This window comes from Clupea harengus, chromosome 14 (genome assembly GCF_900700415.2).
Source record: "Clupea harengus chromosome 14, Ch_v2.0.2, whole genome shotgun sequence".
Classification (NCBI taxonomy): Eukaryota; Metazoa; Chordata; class Actinopteri; order Clupeiformes; family Clupeidae; genus Clupea; species Clupea harengus.
In genome coordinates this window covers 22,268,128-22,287,373 of record NC_045165.1, presented here as the reverse complement: position 1 = coordinate 22,287,373, position 19,246 = coordinate 22,268,128, and the positions used below count along the sequence as shown (strand labels likewise).

Below are 19,246 nucleotides of genomic sequence, written 5' to 3'. Positions count from 1 at the left end.
CGTCAGTCTGTCATTTAGCAGTTTGGATCAAAGGCTGACACAGGGAGGGTCCATTCTCTCGCCCTTTCTAAACGAGATGTAGCTGGGATGGCTCATGGGAGAAGTCAGAGAAATATTCAGGTCACACACAGTTGAACTGGAAGATTCCTGGAAAAAAGACCTGACGTTCACTACTTGTAACATTACCTTTCTTTCCCACCGTCCCTCGATCGCACAAGCCTCTGAAAGCCAATTGTGGTGTATAGGTAAAGGATCGCCTGGGGCAGTGGACTGCAGAGCAAGTCAGGGCTTTTGTGGCCTTCCAGCACTCTCTCCACTGTAAACCACACTCCTCTCACACATAGCTCGACTAGTGAAATGCACTTTGCCTGAGGGTTGACATTTTCTACGGGATACATTTTCCACATCCCATATAATTACAGTCGGTGTAGTCAAATGCCCTGCTCCAGCTGAAATTGATTGCTTTGTCCCTGCCAACAACACACAATTACTCCCAACAAGCTCTAACACAGTAACTCTGGAGCAATGGGCTGTGGAGTCAAGCTTAGACATTTTTTTTTATAATTATTTGACAATGATTATGGACACAATGACTATCCATCACAGCTACTGGATTGTTGTCAGTGTAAAATACACTATTGTGTAGATGAATATATATTGTTCCCACAATAATTTGTGTACATGTGTGTGTGTGTGTGTGTGTGTGTGTGTGTGTGTGTGTGTGTGTGTGTGTGTGTGTGTGTGTGTGTGTGTGTGTGTGTGTGTGTGTGTGTGTGTGTGTGTGTGTGTGTGTGTGTGTGTGTGTGTGTGTGTGTGTCCGCATGCTCCTTTGAATGGATGGCGTCAGGCAGAACACAGCTCTAGACTCACTCAGCCCCTGGCAGCCCATTTGTAAAGGCCAAGGCCTCAGAGCTCACTGCTCACTCTGTGTTTGTGTGCGCTCCTCCTCTTCCTCCTCCTCCACATGTCCTAAGCTGTCAGGAGAGAGGGAGATGGGGAATGAGGGAAGGGGAAAGATTGCAGAGGCGTAGGTGAGGGAAGGAAGCATATACTCTATGAGTGAACAAGTGAAAAGAGAGAGAGAAAAACTCTGTCAGAGGTGGCTAGATACATAGACGGACAGAGAAGAGCAAGAGAAGTTGGGAACAGTCGGGGGAAAAAAACATGCCATCCAGGGAAGCAGGCGTAAAGAATGAGAAGGTGAATAGACATTCCGTGAACAGGCCAGAAAGAGCCAATGCTTTGTAGGGAAGGGTGCGGGGGCGGATTTTAGTATGCTACAGCACACCGACTGTCCCCCCTCGCCACTAAAGGCCTTTGTCATCCCCTCCATTCAGATTAAGCCATTCCTGCTGGGGGAAATGGTGTCTGAGTACAGTAGGGGCTGGAGTAGCATAACATGGTGCCAACAATACAGGGTAAACTCAGAGAAGGAGAGAATAAGAGAGAGAGAGAGAGAGTTTTACTGAGACTGACACTGACACTGTGTGTGTGTGTGTGTGTGTGTGTGTGTGTGTGTGTGTGTGTGTGTGTGTGTGTGTGTGTGATGGGGAGGCAGTAGAGAGAAATATTTAGAAAGAACTAGAGAGAGGGACAAAGTGAGATATGAAAGCACACAGACAGACAATTTGGCAGGCTGGTTGACCTGACAGACAGACAGAGATGAGTACTGTTCATCAACAGTGTGGAGGGGCCCAGACTTGTTCCAGAGCAGGGCCTGGCTTGTGTTTGTGCTGTCTCATCACATCAGGATCTACATTTGTCATCAAGGGCGTTGAACATTGACCTTTCTTCTCTTCCAGTTCCATTGCCTGTCAAAACTGTGATTGTCACACAGCACACAAACAAAACGTCCACATGTTCCATGGATCCCCTTTGAGAGGGAACTCTCTTTTTTTTTTATTCACTCCCTTTAGGTCAGTGCGATCACATGACCGTGTGTGTAGGCACCCTAGCACACTGAACTGTGTCAGCTGGCATACATGGTGTCCGCCGCGTTCGCCAACTGTTTTGAATACAGAGCAACAAGTGTAATGCATTAGCAGAGAGCCTTAAATGAATGGTTCCTGCATGAGGGAGGGAGAGAGAAAGACGGAGAGAAAGAGCTGCGCTACACTGCAGACCTGTAATGACACGCTTGGCTGAGTCTGTCATCAGGCTGGGCCACTTCCTTTCATCCCCGTGGTGTCAGAGCAGCCACTCCACACCAGAGAGCTGGAGCTGAGGAATGTGAAGAGTGAGAGAGATGGATGGAAAGAGAGAGAGAGAGAGGAGGAGGAGGGGGAGGGAGGGAGGAGGGAAAGTGGAGTATTTGAGTTCCTACTCAGTTACAGGGACTCAAAATAATGTCCTTGTAATGTTGTCTCTCTGTATTGCATTGAGTTGAGGGCTTTGTCCAAATTGGTTGACAGTAGTGTGTAAGGCCATGCAGGTGTAAAGCGTGTGTGCTCAGTAATAACTGAACCCATACATTTTTTTCCATTTACAGTTACTTTTAGTCATTTGGCAGACGCTTTTGTCCAAAGCGACGTACAAGGGAGAGAACCAATTACGTCACAATAATGTCTCTTAAGGGAAAGTCTCAACATCTTGTTGTGGTTTGGGTATGACATGTACAGCAAATTATTGTGTTTGTTCTGAGCTGCTCTTTCACTGTTGTACATAAATATGCTCTAAAGAACTGTGGATTATCAGATTTGATTAATATCTTATCTAAAATCTTCAGTGGTAATGTGAAAACCCAGATACAATATACAGTGATTTTGAAGTATGTTTACATAACCCTCATCTTTCAGTACCCAAAATAAGTCCTTTCTTAAAAGTATATTGGTTTGCTGTAACATCCCAAATTTAAAACAAATTGGGTAGGAAGGTAAACTTTTTTTTTTTCTCTGTCACCACGTGTTTGTCCAGCATGTATGATATCAAATCATCTGTCACCTCGTGTTTGTACAGCGTGTATGATATCAAATCATCTGTCACCACGTGTTTGTACAGCGTGTATGATATAAAATCATCTGAGGCTCTTGCTTTGTTTTAGATGTAGCATGAGGTAACAGCAGGGCCCCGAATACAACCATAAAAGGTGACTCAATAAAACAACAAAACTCATTGCAGGTGGATCTCTGGATTAGATGTCAAGAGCATGTTATAGTTCAGAAGTTAAGAAAATAGTAGAGAGTCCAACAGAAAGTTATAGTCAGCAAGTCGGCAGATCAAACAACGTGGAAAAATATTTGGTTGGGGTCAACTTGATTGTGTCGGTTAGATTACCAACATATTCTTAAGAATGGCCTAACATGGACACACTCAACTAGCACATACAGGATAGACACACACACACACACTCTCTCGCTCTCTCTCTCACACACACACGCACAGGAACACCTGATTCCTGTGTTTCCTCTCCCCTCCCATCCTTCCGATCCCACAGCGTAAGTGGAGAGAACAGCACAGGCGTGGGACTGGTGGCTCCTTTGTCAGTCATGCTTTATGTCCTTCGCTACTTCCTCTGTGGTCTGACTGACAGGTGTTCCCTTGATCATTAAAACACGCACCCCTCCTTCCCTGTCTGCAGTGGGATGGCCCCCGGAATATCTATGAGAAAAGACATTACCTGTTCATTTGGACTCTGAAGGTTTATTATTTCAGTTAAATGTTCAATGTTTAATTATTAAAGCAACAAGGATATTAAAGTGAGGACCATAAAAGTGAGAAATGTATTGGTTGTACAGTGCAGGTACCAGAATAAATGTCTCAGAATGATTCATTGTGATAAAAAAGCAGAATGGCCTCATTTTAAAAGCATAGCATTTTGTATAGTATTCTGTCTCTGTCAGACTGTTGCCATACACCCAGGGTGTGGACCAGAAAGACAATTATGTCCACCCAGATTTGGCATCTTGGCAGACAAAACAAGCTTTCAACCCTCAGGGCATTATCTCTTGGCTCATTTTTTCTTTCTTTCTTTCTCTCTCTTTTTTTCCCCTTTTCACATTGTTAGGGTATTGTCCCATTGCAGGCTGCTGCCTCTGTTTGTGCAAACGTTTCTGTGCCCTCGAGTGGGTCGTGCGGGTCAATTGTGACAGACGTCGGGTATTGTGCTCCTCCGAGACGAGCGTGTCTTCACGTGCCACAGTCTTGTCTTTCTCTGCCTGCTCCTCTCCGCTGCTCGCACTGGGACTAGTGCACAGCCCCGGGACGGCTGTTCACCCTCATGTACATAACATGTCAACTCGTCACAAAGAGTCTCTTATTCTGTGCATTGACCTCATCGCTCCACAAACTCTTCCTTGTCCCTGTGCTCTCTACAATGCTCTTCCCCCACATTCCCCTCTTCCATAGAGCACGGTAAATTGCTCCAAAAGAATCTAACCCTGACCTGGAGGAGGACCCTCCTGCCTTATGTCCCTGCATGTACTGTATGTTGTTTTTCCTGAGGCTTTTTTAGATGGATTACACACTATACATGGGGGAGTAACAGTGGAAGAGGATTAGGTGTGGAGTTTGTGTGTGTGTGTGGAGCATAGGGCAGTGGCTCACGTCTCATGTTTGCTCATGTCTCATTGAGATCCGCTGAAGCAGGGCCTCCAATCTCAGCTCCGCTCAGCTCATGTTTATGAATGAGTTGCCGCCTGGCTGATCAAAAGGTGCGTTACTGGTCACAGAAGGTTGATCATTGACCTTTGAATCAATAACTGACGCCCCCCTCAAGGGTTAATGGCGCATGGTAGGTGATGCTGAGAGGAGTCTTTAGCACGTTCTGAATTACAGCTCAGGCGGAGGAGATGACTGGGATTGATGCCTGAGGGAATAATTAGCTCTCGCCGTGAAGTCGTCCCCAAGTTTTGCTACCGCCGCTCAGTGAAGAGACCTTTTCTGAACTCCGATTAAACTCCCTGGGTGTGTGTCAAGTTCACCAGCTCCATGATGAGCATGTCATTTCAATGCTGGATGCTTTCATTAAAAAGTAATGAAACTGTAATATGAAGTTGGGCATTCTTTATTGGCCTGTCTTGAATAGTTGTTGGCCCCACGACATGCATTAGCGCATAATGGGGATGCTTGTTGGTTAATCAGTCAATGTCTCTGACCACAAAAAAAGCTTTGCTCAACATTCCATGGGTGTTTTTGTTTCCTCTTGCGCTTTTGTTTGGAAATTTGTTCAAATTAGCCACAGCTAATGCTCATTAGTCAAATAGATGAAAGGATTTAGACTTTAGTGTTTGCCACACATGTTCCATCAATGTGTCTAATACCAAAGAAGAATGTCAGTTTTTTTTTTTTGGTTTGTTTGTTCCTATCACCCACTCACATTTACACTTACTCACCAAAAAACTTGGAGACCATTTTGACCACATAACTTGGCAACAACCGTGGGCAAATGTGAGATTTCTCACCATTGTTCACACCCTTGAGAGTCTGTTGTTCATGCAGACCAACTGACTGGATGGAAGAATGTCTGTCTATTCAGTGAAATACTCCTGAACTCCTCTGCTTCTCTCCCCCTCTCTCCTCCTCCTCCTCCCCTCCAGGACCGTGCGTGGGCCTGAAGCAGACTCCAGCGTCGTCTCCTCGTCCCCCGCACCCTGAGCAGCATGGATGTGGAAGACTTCCCTCCACCTCCTCCTGAAAGTAGGCCTCCTCCTCACACCTCCACTCTGAGCTGTTTGCTCAAAACTAACCCCCATTCTGTTTGTTTAGTTTGTTTACATAAACATTTTATTTTTTTATTTTCTCAGTCATTTTATTACGTGTCTCTTGAAATAGTTTTTTTTTTTTCTTCCACTTGAAAACTTCACCTTGTTGGTGTTTTTCATACACAAGGTGAAGTTGTTAGGTTGGTGTAGCTGGTATTGGCTAACATGATGTCAGTTAAGCCTGTGTTATTTCTGCTTCTGCTCGCAAATCTTCAAGCAAAGACAGGCTTAGTACCATACAGTTTGCTCACCTGTGTAGCTTCTGCATGTAGAAACAGCATGGAAATGCTCTGACCAAGAACGTGAATATAGGTGTGTATGTGATTGACTTATGAGGTACAGGGAGAACCAAATAACAAAGTGAAAAAGTGAGAGAGACTAAAGTAGAGAGAGAGAGAGAGAGCGAGAGCGCGCACGTGTAAACACATTCCTCTTCCCAGCCACTTAGGAGCGTGTGGGACGTGAAGCGAGGGAGCAGGGAGCGCAAGAGAGGAGGAGGAATAGAAGAAATGCAGAGCAAGAGCCAGGACAAGGGTGCATCAGCAGCCACAGCTCCTTTCAGCTGTGCAGCGTCACGAGAGAGAGAGAGAGAGAGAGAGAGAGAGAGAAAGAGAGAAAAAATAAAGGGAGGGAGACAAAAGTAGACATAATGAGAGAAGAGCAGATTCTTTGACAGCGAACACCAGCTCGGGTGGAAAGAACATCTGTTTGAACCACAGACAGACTGATAAGGAGAGAGAATGAGAACTAAAGAAGAAGACTCGAAAACAGAGAGGTTGAAAGAGAGATGGAGACAGACACTGAGAAAGACACTGAGGGACTGGTGAGTCAGAGCGAGACCAAAAGCAAGAGAGGGTGTTTAGAAAGCGCGGGGGGGGGGGTGTGATGTGTGAACCACAGACATGCCTGGATTCCAGCTGGGCTGTCGTCGGGCGCCGTTGCCACGGCGATGCCAGTGCACGGAGTGACCCCGGTGACTAATTTGCCTGTGTGCGGCCCCGGCATGAGCAGCGAGCCAGCAGAACAGAATCTATATTGTGGTTATGAATCGACAATAGCCACCCGCCGGGGACAATCCAGCCCTGTGTGTGTGTGTGTGTGTGTGCGCGCTAAGTGTGAGGCCTCACTCTCACAGGGGACTCGCAGCTAACGCTACCATCTGCACCTCACTGTTCAGTCCACACGGCACACGTGTAAACCAGGCCCAGTAGGCTAGAAACAATACCCCTGCGCGTTAGTGGTGGCACCATGCCCAGAGAGACTCTATTACTGTGGGTATAATTCTGAGAGGGATTCTGTGCGGCACACTTTCAGATCCATAGTTCTATTGCTTAGGGTTTGATTCAGTTTCAATTTTATTAACAGAGAGATTAACAGAACTTATTCTCATTTTAGTGTTTTGGTACATGATGTGTTTGATGTTTTGGATCTTGTCTTCTGTGTGTGTGTGTGTGTGTGTGCGTGTGCGTGCCTGTGTGTGCCTCAGGCTTTCTGAGGAGGGTGTAGTGCATATTCAGTAATCCTCTGTAATCAGTGCTCCTCCTGCCTCTAGGAGATTCAGTGGAAACTCTCTCTGTGTCACGCGTGTGCCTTATCTCTCATCCCACCCCTTCATTAGAGCAGACAGGAGCTGATAACCTCCTTCTAGGCTCTCAAGTCTTTCCAGTGTGGAGATCTGCCACGTCTCTTTGTTTAGACTACCGTCTCACTCCTTTTCTCAACTCCCCATTTCTGGCAACTTTGCCGATTTCTCTCTTTATTTGTTTATCTGTCTCGTTCACCTCCCTGTCTCACTTTTATTGACATTCTCTTGCTTTTCCTGTTCCTCTCCACAGTAGTCATGTTTTAGCTTGTGAGAACCCCTGGCTGGAGTCTTCTCCTGCACAGCCCTGGTCAGTGGCCATGTGAGCCTGGAGAGGATGTCATGTTCATGTCAGTGCTGCTGATTTATAGGGGTCATGTTGCTGACGTGCATCCTGAAACTGGTGCCGGAGACCGGTGGCCAACTTGATGAGTTGTGAGGGGCAGGGCTAGGGCAAAGGGTTAGGAGACTCGCTTAGTGTTCAAAGGGGCAACAGGCAGCATGGCCCTTCAGGGGTAAAAAGAAACATGAAAAGACTTCTCTCGTGATTTTTCATGAGAATTGACAAGCACAATGACAGACTCTGCCTTTGTTGCCAAAAAACAGTTACTGTCAAGATGTTTGGATGTTTTGAATGGCTTTTTATGTTTCCCATTAAGTCCAACAGTTGAAAATACTATTCGCTACATTTAGGTTCAAGATAAAGATTCCCCTTCTACATTTTAATTGCATATATGTGAATGAAAAGAGGGATGTTATAAAACCTGTAATGGGTTTGGGAAAGGAACCCTTTGTTCTCAGCATTGTGTTCCCTCTTTGGAGTTTACTATATATTTCTATAGTAGAAGCATAGTAGATAAGCTGACTTGAATGTATGGCTCATATTACAGTTCAACCTCACCTGATCCCACCATGAATCTTGGGGGCACATGGAAACAAGTGACTCACGGCAGCAGGAAATTGGACCAAACCAAACATGGAATATTCTGTTGTTTGTGATCCTAATGGTCAGGATATTGGGCCCCAGTGGCCTGAAATTTGTCAGGAATGCCGCTGCTTCGCCAGCGCAAGGAATCCGTGGTATTCCTGAGGGCAGAGATGTGCCAGCCCCGGCGCTAAGCTTTGTTGACTTAAGGAGATAACGCTTGGCGCGGCGCGGCTGGAAGCACCGCTTCCTGAGCTGTGGCCCTGCACTCAGATGTGTCTGCCTCCCCTGTGTGGTGAGAGCAAGGGGAGCTGGAGGAGAAGGGCGGCGAGAATGAATGGAGAGCGGCACATACCTTTCGCACTTTTCATAGGAGTGATCTCACCGTCCTGAATGTAGCCTGGGGTTGGAGTTCCCCCTTCCTCCCCTTTCTTTGGTTTCAGAGTGTTCTGAGCTGACTCACTCTGGTCACTGTATTTCTCTAAAAGCTATGTATCTCTGGAGTATAAATCTACCTGATGGCAACATGGATCTGGTAGCTTTGTGACTTTACAGCCTCTTAAGTATACCTCCTATTATTCCATGTCCAATCAACCAGGGGTTATTTTCAACAATCAAATGTGGGACACATGGTCAAAAATCATATAAATTCCCATAAAGAACACAATCTGGTGTATAAATAATGTAAAAATGAAATCCATGTGTCTTTCCAAAATGAAGTAATGAACGAATCAATTCATGAATAGCGGTGACTCCTGTGTCTGTCCTGTCCTGTGCTGTGTACACTTCTCAAAGTGACAACACTGTTCTTCTGAGTGTAATTGTCTTTGGCTTGTTATAAGATGTATTGGCCCATCTGTCAGACTAATGTGTGATCTAGATTAGATGTCATACAGTAGGACAGTGGATATTGAGAGTTAGGGAGCATCATGGGACATTGTGGCGTGTTTCTGGTCACAGGAAGGTGCGAGGAACTGGTTTCCTGTCTTTCTGATTGCATTTCCTTCTTTTCCTGAGTCGCTCTCTTTCATCTGTCCTCTTGTCATGTATCTCGGTTCTTGTGAAATGAAAGTTTGTTACAATAGTCTTCTGATCTGTGGTGTTGGAAAACCCCCTTGTTCACATTGGGTAAAAATACATCCTCAACCATGTGTACGTTGGTATGCGTTGAATCTGATTATGCACTATATTATCTTTACACACTATTCCCTTTTCAGTCAAGGTCACTCAAACCTGCTGGACCGTTAATAACAGACCTTCTGTTGTTCGAAGTAATTCAGTCTGTACTTGCTTGATGGGTCCTTAACACACCCTAAGCCATAAATAAGTGGAGTTCTTTGAAGAGCAGTCTTAACTGGTGGACAGGGGTCAGTCAGCGTGTGAGCAACTTCAGGCTAAAACTTCAGAAAGATGTTTTTTGTTCTGGGTGAATGTTTTTGTGTGAGTCATCTCGAGGTTGGGCCAGTTTTGGGTTAAATTTAAACTTCCTGACATTCCATGCTATCTCCGCTTAGAGACAATGCAGACATTTAAAAAATGTTCTACAGAAGTCAGTGTCTGTGAGATGCTCCTTCTCACATCTAGACTCTCCCTCCCTTCTCATGTGTGTCTCTTCTCAGTGTTAGCGGAGGGCATGGCGTTCAATGACGAAGATGAGGGTGAGCGGTTCGAGTTTGACGACAGTGGGGACGACATCCCGGAGGCCGACCGCCCTCCCCCCGCCCCTCCGGCCCCTGATTACGCCGAGCAGGGCATGCTGGGAGGTGAGTGTCCTCCTCCACCAGGGGCCGTGGCTCCCCTCCCTGCTTCGCCTCACCCAAACCCCACTCCTGAGGCCAGCCCAGCCCCAACAACAACCACCACCACCACCACAGATGCAGCTTTTCCTCCTCCGCCCCCAGACGAGAGCTGTGAGGCCCCCAGCACCGTAACCACTAACCCCACCTCTACCCCTACATCTGCTGCTCCGGAGGCTCAATTACCCCCTCCCCATCAGGAGGAGCCTCCACCCCCCAGTGTTCCTGCCCCAGAGACTGACTTACCTCCACCCCCAGAGGATGCTGCTGCTGCTGCTGCTGCTGCTCCAGACCCTGGACAGAAAGGTGCGTGGGCCACTGCAGTAGATGGTCCTGGTCTGTGTCAGGCTGCCTTATGTTTACCCAATGCCTTATATTTAACCAATGCTTTATATTTAACCAATGCCTTATATTTAACCAATGCTTTATATTTAACTAATGTGTGCAGAAGCTTACAAGTGATCATGCCATCCTTTTCAATGGTTATTAATTTGCATGCAGACTTGCATATGTCTGGTAGGCCAAATTTATTATCACAGTTAATAATATTGGTATACGTTGCATGTGCACACAGAACAGAAAACCTCCAAACCCAGTGCAATTATGAATTGTAGACATTTCTAGATGTTTCAGCCATTGATCAAGTCAGTGAAAATGAGTTGTAACGGATTGCTACAGTGATCATAGAATCAGTGACATATTTCATCATATGACTTGAGGTGTAGTAAAATAACTGAAACATGTATTCACTGTACTGCATGCCTGTTGTCTGTGATGATTAACAGGTCATTATAAATGCAGCATATGTCAGGAAGAATCCATATGCTCTTTTTATATTAGTTCAGACAAAGCCATCTTTTCACTTCTCATAAGACTACAGATGGCATCAGTCATGCTGCTAGTGGGACCCTCCATCAGCCAAACCACTTTGAACTAGACCTCTGAAACCTCATCAAGTGTGCTGTTAAATCAAGCAGTGTGTTGCTGTTTGTTATCTTGACTCTCTCTGGAGCTGTTTTAAGGTCTGTGGCTCTGTCTGTCATCAGTGGTGACTTTTCCTCTCCTCCTTTTTTCCTCTCCTCCTCCTCTTTTCCTCTCTCCTTCTGCTCTTGAGCTCAAGGGTCACTCTCTCAGCCCTCTGCCAGCCCAGGCGCCGCTCCGCTGCCCGTTCCCTGCCTATCTGAAGTGTGCTCTGTGAGCGCGGCGCAGGGGAACACAGGGGGCTGATTTTTATCAGCGCGAGTAGCACTGCATCAGAGGCACCGAGTCGGAGACTTAAAAAAAAAAAAAAAAAAAATGTTATCTGCTCTTCTCCAAATCTGGACTTAAGAGAGCAGGCCTGATTCAAGCTGCGATGCCTGCTGTTTAAAGAGTGACTCAAGCGTCGGTGTAGTTACAGCAGGGCACGCAGGAGACCAATAAGAACTAAATATCTGACATGGCTGCTGTGCTAAACAGGGAAATGTGTTCGCAGATGACTTTTTAAAAACCTGTGTTATGCACTGTGTCTCCCTGGAGTGTCACAGTGCCTGCTAGGATGTTCTTGTCAGCTATGCCATGCCCACTTTCAGCAATTCATGCAGAAATGAACAGAAGCAGCGTTGTGCATTGACCCCCTTCAGATGAAGGAATGTCCAGCCAGGCCCCCGGCCCTCCCCCCGCGGCACCCAGGAGCACCTCCCAGGGGAAGGTTAACCCCTACTCGGTGATCGACATCACCCCCTTCCAACCGCAGCTGCAGCCGCAGCTCTCAGCGCCCGCCTCTTCCCCTTCGTCCGCCACTGAGAAGGAGCCGGAGGCCCAGGAGATGCCCAGCAGCCCCAGCGTGCCGCCTGGTTACTCTGTGCCAGTGCCCTGTGGCTACGCCGTGCCCTCGAACGTGCCCATGATCACGCCAGCCTACACCACCCCAGTCATCATCAGACACCTCTCTGTGGATGAGGATGGTGAGAGTGTTTTTTTGAAATCCCACTATTTGCTTTCTACCCTTTATTTTTGTCATTCCATCGTTAAAGTACTTCATGGATCTCTCTATCATTCTTCAGTACAAAGAGGATAGTTTCCCCCTTCCTCTCACTGCTCTTCTCCTCTCTATATCCTGCCTCGGCTGCATTTCCACGAGGAAGCGGCCGCTATATTTAGCCCCTCCTTGGCTGTGGTGATTTTCCTGTTTTCTCCAGGCTGTTACAGAAGCCCACTCCAGATGTGTGACTTGGCTAGCCTGGGGGGGGGGGGGGGGGGGGGTAGCCATGTAATTATACAGACACCACAGTCTTTATGTGGGGAGAACCCACCATTTTTAGTTCCAGATTGAACAACTTTGGCTACTGCTATGTCACTTGGGGTTGCTCTGAAGAAAGAAAGTAAATGGATGAATCCTTTCACAACGACTGACACTTTTAAGAGTATTAGAGGATGAAATTATCCCAAGGTTGGACTGAGCTTGGCTTCAAGCTTAAATGTACATGTGTTCTCATCCTTTCTGTCCTGTCTTCTATTTGACATCTGAGTTGTAATTGAACTAAATGTTATGCAAGGATCTGGTGCTGACCCCTAGTGGTGATTATTTGAGAATGCAGCGAAGCCCATCTCTATGCTGTGGCTCTTGTAACAATTAGTATAACTCACATTTTTTTCTCTTCATTATCTTTGCAGTCACAGTGGTGGGCACAGGAAATACTGCTGGTGATGGGTGAGTGTAAAACTTAATTTGCTATATTAAATGGTGATCTGATCTTCAGGAACTGCTACTGAAAGCATAACTGTAATTGTGCATTCATGATACTGCTGTGTGTTTTGTGATGGATTACTGACTCGGCATAAATCATGTAATTATTCACGTGTTTGTCCCCCTTCTCAGCGTCTTCACTGAAGAGTATCCAGTCATCAGAGAGGAAGATGCTTTGACTAAATGGGTGTCTGATCCTGCAAACACTGCTTGGATGGAAAGTGAGTAAACAAGGGGTAAACAAGTGTTGCATCATCCTGTACATCTGCCCGAAGACATATCACGAGATCGAGAATCATGACATCTTGTAAACCCGCTCGAGACCCGTGCTTCTTTCCCACTTAAAAAAAAGCACCTTCCATTCCTGTTTCCTTCCTCTTTGTTTGAGGAACCGTGCCTCTGTCTGGTCCCTCTTTTGGAGACCACAACGCTGGTCTTGACTGGGCACTGTGCTGACACACCGCCTGATGCATGTCTGTCTGTTTCCCTCTGTCTCTGATGGGCTGCAAGAGATAAGAAATCAACTACTGTTTGTTTGTTTTTGTTTGTTTGTTTGCGTAGATCCAGATGAGGTGATTTACGATGACGTCCCCCGAGAGAACTCGGACTCTACAGGTTGGTTGGCTCTGATATTCTCACGCCGTTCTTCCAAGTGCCGGCTTTTGTTTGGTCTTTGCCCTACTTTCACTTCCATTTCCAGTCTTTAGTGACTAAACTTGTTACGTTTTCCCCACAATGAAGACCATGTATTGAGCATCTTCACTGTCCTCTGAAAGTGTTGTGTGTAAAGACGGTTATAGTCTAGATATAACCGGAGATGCCCACTTCATTAGGATTTATATTAACATAAGGAAAATCAATCTGATGATGCATCTCCCTGTCAGTCTATTTGTTTGAACCCTCTGTGTTCAGCAGTATTTGCTCTCTACTGTTGCAGCTGTTGTCACTTTCATTTTGCATGACCTACCTGTCATCTTTCTCATTCACACACACACAAACACACACACACACACACACACACACACACACACACTCCCTCCAGACCCTGATGAGATGATTTACGATGACGTGGAACTGGGGGACGGGGGCAGTTCGCTAGGGGATGGCTGGAGTTCCAGCGAGTTCGAGAGCTACGAGGAGCAGAGCGACGGCGAGGGCCATGGCGAGAACGGCCTCCCCGACGCCTTCGTCCGCAGGAAGACACCCAGCCAGAGGACCCATGTATGTAACACATCATCCTCATCATCTTCATCTGTGTCAAAGACATAGCGATGCTAACAGAATGGCCAACTAGGGTTCTGCATTGAGTGTAAGGACGTTGCTGACACTGTGACTGGCATGGCTGCCCACAATGGCTGACGTATTAATTACTAGTTAAACCACCAGTTTCTATTAACAGTACAACAGCCGTCTTAACAGTTTAACACTGTCATCAGTCAACCACCTGGTGCAATTTGCCAGGCAACTAGTAATTTATCTGAGTGGACTGGTTCCAGAGCAGGGTGTGATGTAGCGGTGGCTCATTGAATAGTGGTAATGGGTAATGACTCAGCTCTGTCGTTTTTACTGGCTTGGCACCAGGGTGGCAGAGTGTGAGTGTGAGTGTGTGCCATGAGCCATGGGTTGTGATAAATAGTGGTATACGAAGAAGACAACACCAAAGGAACGTGTCAGAAGTGGTGGAAAGAAAGTCAGGGAGGAGCAGAGATGAATTTATCAAGATTAAGTTTGGTGTTGTGTTAAATGAACAGGGCGTAACTTTTTCACTGGTCACTGACGTTGATTAGAACTTTTCTACTGCCTGGAATAACACACACACACACAGTGTGTGTGTTCTTCTTGAAAGGAACTTACTTGTTTTTTGGTTATGAACTTAAGGCCTGCTGTTGTCCTGGTGTTAAAAGCTGAAGCTGTACAGTGCCATGCTTTGCTATGCTTTGTGCTCTTGCATGTTTGCCTTACATAATTGTTTTCAGCATAAAAGAAAAATATATTTGTGTATATGAGTAAAGCTCTGTATGTTGGAAATGTATATAATTTTGTATGTGTGTTTGTATGAGTGGGATAGATAGTTACCTTGCATAAGTGAGTGAGAAATATGTGTGTGTGCGTGTGTAGGCGAGGTTATATGCATCTGCTCACTTAAATGAGTGAGTGAGAGAGAGAAAGTGTGTGTGTGTGTGTGTGTGTGTGTGTGTGTGTGTGTGTGTGTGTGTGTTTGCGCGCCCTTGCGTGCGTCTGCTTGTCTGAGGTTGGGGAGGGCGGCGTGACTGGCGTCCTCCGGCTGTAACCTGTCTTCAAAGGGCCGTCTGGTAACCCCTCCCCCTTTGCTTCCACTCAGCTCTCTCAAGATCTGACTCGCTTGAAAGAACACTATGAGAGAAAGATGAGAGATCTCATGGCAAATGCCGTGGGGACTGTAGAGCTCCAGCAGCTCAGACAGAAACACGAGCAGAAGGTAAATCCCCATGGCCATGATGTCACTTCCTCTCCCACCCACCCCACTAGACTAAATACAGACTTGTGCTTCGTCCCCCCCGTTCCTCGTCCGCTCCGACTTCAGGGTTCGGAAACCTCCCCCGACGCAACCTGACCGGTGGTGGGCTAACTGTTAACTTTAGTCCTGAACTAAACCGTGTCTCCTGCCCTTTTCTCCCTGTGTCATTAACCGTACCTACAGAGACGCTGGTCTTAAATGTCTTTAACCGCATCTCTGCAGAGGGAGCAATGTGCGCTGATCCGATCCTCAAATCTGATCCTCGTGGGTGTCCATAGTTGTGTCCAGTTTTACTCTTTTAATTCATTCATTCGTTCATTCACTCCTCCCTTTCCCGTTTCCGTGTGTCAGCGCTCCGAGGCTGTGGCACCTTGCGCTATGCTTTGCATGCCCCTGCTCATCTTCCGCGCTGTTAGGTGTCATTGTGTCACACGTGATTCTGCTCTCAAATTCTCTTTCATCGTCAGGGGACTGTTCCAGCTGTTACAGGCAGCTCAAAGTCCACATGGGTATGGGTATTCGAAAGTCTAATGAAATGTTTTGTTTTTTTTACCAAAAAGTCAACTGCAGTGCCTTTCAAAAGTATTCAACACCCTGAAAGTCATCACCATTTTCCACTCGCCTTTATAAATATATTAGAACATAAATGTACACAATTAAAAGGCTGCTTGGGAAAATATGTGTGAGAAAATGGTGATTTCAGGGGGGGTTGAATACTTGCAGGGTACTGTACATAAACCATGAAACCCGCAGTAGATCTCAGTCTGCTCATGGAGCCCTGTGTGTCACCAGTCTTTGTTAAATGACAGGTACAGTGTTGACAAATGTTCTCATTGGTTGACTGACTGTTGAGCTGCTCACCCAGCTGCTGTGTTTCGGTGTCAAGTACATAACCTCCCCGGTGCTGCCGCCTCCTCCCTCATCCCTCCTCTCTCCTCCCTCCTCTCTCCTCCCTCTGTCCTTGGTGTCTGTGTCACAGCTGCCAGGTGGGTGTCTAGCTTTAGTGGTAGTGGACGAGGTCACTAGCCCATGTCTGCTGTTCACTACTGTTCTGCTGCACAACAGGTCCAGAAGCTGGTGAAGGCTGCCAAAGATGGCACCAAAGATGGCCTGGAGAAAACCAAAGCAGCTGTGAAGAAGGGCAAATCCTTTATGAGAACCAAATCCTTCTGCTCCGGTGAGCTCATGGGCACTGAGCAGCCTGCACTCAGCTGTTCATTTCATTACTGACAGGAAATATAGATGTTACAACTTCACTGCATTTAAACAATTTTAAACTTTTATTTATTTCAACAATGATGGACCGTTTAGCTCTCACATTAAAAGACTTGAGCGTATACACCAGTGTTGTTTTACAGGAGCATCTTTTTTAAAGCAGTTAGCTTAGCTTACCGCTTTGGTGTTCCTCTGAACTAATCTTCTGCACCATTCTTGTGTATCAGAGCGGAAGTCCACCTGTTTCGACGAGGAGGAAGCGGACATGTTCATTGATGTGGACTGCCTGAGTGTGGAGCCAGTGCTGGGTCCTGCCCCAGAGGGTCTCTCGCAACAACAGGTTGGGAACTGTACTGACTGACGCAGCACTCCCACCATGTTTCATCCCAGACACTCTGCTGCCATAGTGTAGAACTCTAAAACCAATTCGATTTGTCCAATGGTTAATATAACTGATTAGGTCCAATAACATATACAGTGTGGAAGTGTTTTCATGAATGGATTCACCACTGCTAATGTTTTGTTCAAACAAAACATTGCACTCTCTCAGGCTGCTGTCTTACCATTGCAGAGGAAATCCCCTTGTCAGTAGTACTGATGGCAGAGGCATCACTTAGTGGCCGTTAGTAAGTGATGAGACTGAATGGCTCCAAGCAGAGTCCACTATCACATTGCTATTGATCCGCTCTCTCCATTTGAAGAGAGAAACCACATCGATTGCACACAACAGCCTGATAGCGCTGGCACAAATGAGGAGAGCCATCAGTTAGGTGTGTGTGTGTGTGGGTGTGTGTGTGTGTGTGTGTGTGTGTGTGTGTGTGACTGTTTCAACAGGTGGTGAGGAGGTGTATTCTTGGATCAATATTAGAAAGTGAGAAGAATTATATTGCTGCACTGAAGCGCATATTAGAGGTAAGGTGGTGTGTGGGAACTGGTGTGGGTGTCAGCAAGGTGCTTGTGCACTCCTGCCAAACATGTTATTCAGTACATTTATTTCATAACAAATGGTCATTCACTGTTTATTTTTGCATTAAAACCTATTGTTAACAAATTATTAGTTTAGCCCCTTAACATTGTAGTTATCCATGTTGGACTATATCTGAAATCAGATGCCTATAATCTGTAAAAAAAAATAATGATAATCTATAAAAGTTTTCTAAAGATGAATGTCTTGCCTTTCTCAACAGCAATATGAGAAGCCCCTCTCTGACATTGAACCCAAGTTGCTAAGTGACCGGAAGCGGAAGATGATGTTCCATCGCGTGCGTGAGATCCTTCAGTGCCACGCCCTCTTCCAAATCGCCCTGGCCAGCAGGATGGCTGAGTGGGACAGCCTGGAGATGATCGGAGACGTGTTTGTGGCCTCCGTAAGTGAAGGGTTACACACACACACACACACACACACACACACACACACACACACACACACACACACACATATATACACACACACACACATATATGCACACACACACACACACACATATATGCACACACACACACACACACACACACACACACACACACATATATACACACACGCACACATACATACATACACGCATACATACATACATACACGCATACATACACAGTCTCTTATGGATGCATCAGAACTGCACTAAAAAGTGATATGTGGATGTGTGGAACGCACACTCCTCCCCAGGTGGAGAAAATCATTAACTGTTTATATAGACACACACACACTCTTTCACACTCAAGCACACACCTCCCACACACAGTAGCTCCTCTCTGGGTGGCATTTTTCAAACCAAACAACAAATCTGTGCTGCCTGGCAACAGCCATCATTGCTGTGCTACTGCGGAGGAGATGTCCTGTACTCATCTGCCTGTTATTTTCAAACTGTGTGTGTGTGTGTGGGTGTGGATCAGCGTGTGTGACCGTGCCAATCCTTTCTGTCTCCTGATCTGATCCTTGACCTCAGTTACTTTATTTTTCTCTCTGTCAGCGTAGCTCGCTCCAGACTCTTCCCTTCTCAAACCACACACTTCATAACAGTCCAGCTCTGTTTATGTTCAACTCCCTGGTCCCACCACTCCCTGTTTTAGCCTCAGGAGGATAAACTCCGGCTGTAGGTCAGAGGCCTCCAGAACATGAAGTGGTAATGTCCTCAGTCTGACATGTTTTTGGCGTTTTTTTGCAGTTCTCCAAATCTATGGTGTTAGACGCCTACCGGGAATATGTGAATAATTTCAGCACGGCCATGGCAGTGGTTAGGAAAGCCTGCGCCACCAAGCCTAACTTCCTGGAGTTTCTCAAGGTACATGACTCTTTTTGCTCTTCAAAGTGTTGAACTCCTGTATCATATGTGTCACATATCACTAACTACTGTGTATTTAAATATAATTTAAAAAGTGTGTGCAATTACGAGTCACAAGCATACTCAAAAGTAGAGAGGAGAGGCCCTGAAAAATGTATGAAAAAGTGGGTGTCAGTTGAGTCTTCATGGATCTCCCTCTCCAGCACCGCCAGGAGATCAGCGCTGACCGCGTCACTCTCTACGGCCTCATGATGAAACCCATCCAGAGGTTCCCTCAGTTCATCCTCCTGCTGCAGGTAAGGCTTACACAGGTCCCCTCACAGCTTGCTCTTATTGTTCGATATATCTTCTCATAGTGCCTTTGTTCTTCTTCTGTGCTGGCCATACAGGGCTTTCACTGTTCAACCAGCAGAGGGAGCTCTAGGCTGATAGCCTGGTGGGACTTGACAAATGCACCACTCCTAGCTGTAGGCTAGAGGGGGTCTTTCCAGACAGATTAAACTTTAATTAGCAGAGATGAGA

General features: G+C 46.3%; 1 protein-coding gene across 5 annotated transcripts in view; it reads left to right on the top strand.

Moving 5' to 3' along the window:
* The window catches only part of arhgef10 (Rho guanine nucleotide exchange factor (GEF) 10), a 52,026-nt gene that overhangs the window by 3,091 nt on the left and 29,689 nt on the right, over positions 1 to 19,246 (top strand). For 2 of the 5 annotated variants that reach the window (XM_031580752.2, XM_042709821.1), the window contains exons 2-15: positions 5,535 to 5,634; positions 9,826 to 10,308; positions 11,625 to 11,948; positions 12,658 to 12,694; positions 12,863 to 12,951; positions 13,292 to 13,345; positions 13,773 to 13,951; positions 15,072 to 15,188; positions 16,293 to 16,404; positions 16,670 to 16,782; positions 17,277 to 17,354; positions 17,630 to 17,809; positions 18,608 to 18,724; positions 18,928 to 19,020. In XM_031580752.2, coding sequence (XP_031436612.1) covers positions 5,598 to 5,634; positions 9,826 to 10,308; positions 11,625 to 11,948; positions 12,658 to 12,694; positions 12,863 to 12,951; positions 13,292 to 13,345; positions 13,773 to 13,951; positions 15,072 to 15,188; positions 16,293 to 16,404; positions 16,670 to 16,782; positions 17,277 to 17,354; positions 17,630 to 17,809; positions 18,608 to 18,724; positions 18,928 to 19,020 — 2,013 coding nt within the window. In that variant the 5' untranslated portion in view covers positions 5,535 to 5,597. The remainder of the gene's footprint in view (positions 1 to 5,534; positions 5,635 to 9,825; positions 10,309 to 11,624; positions 11,949 to 12,657; positions 12,695 to 12,862; positions 12,952 to 13,291; positions 13,346 to 13,772; positions 13,952 to 15,071; positions 15,189 to 16,292; positions 16,405 to 16,669; positions 16,783 to 17,276; positions 17,355 to 17,629; positions 17,810 to 18,607; positions 18,725 to 18,927; positions 19,021 to 19,246) is intronic. The other 3 variants (XM_031580756.2, XM_031580757.2, XM_031580755.2) reach the window with 3 other exon arrangements.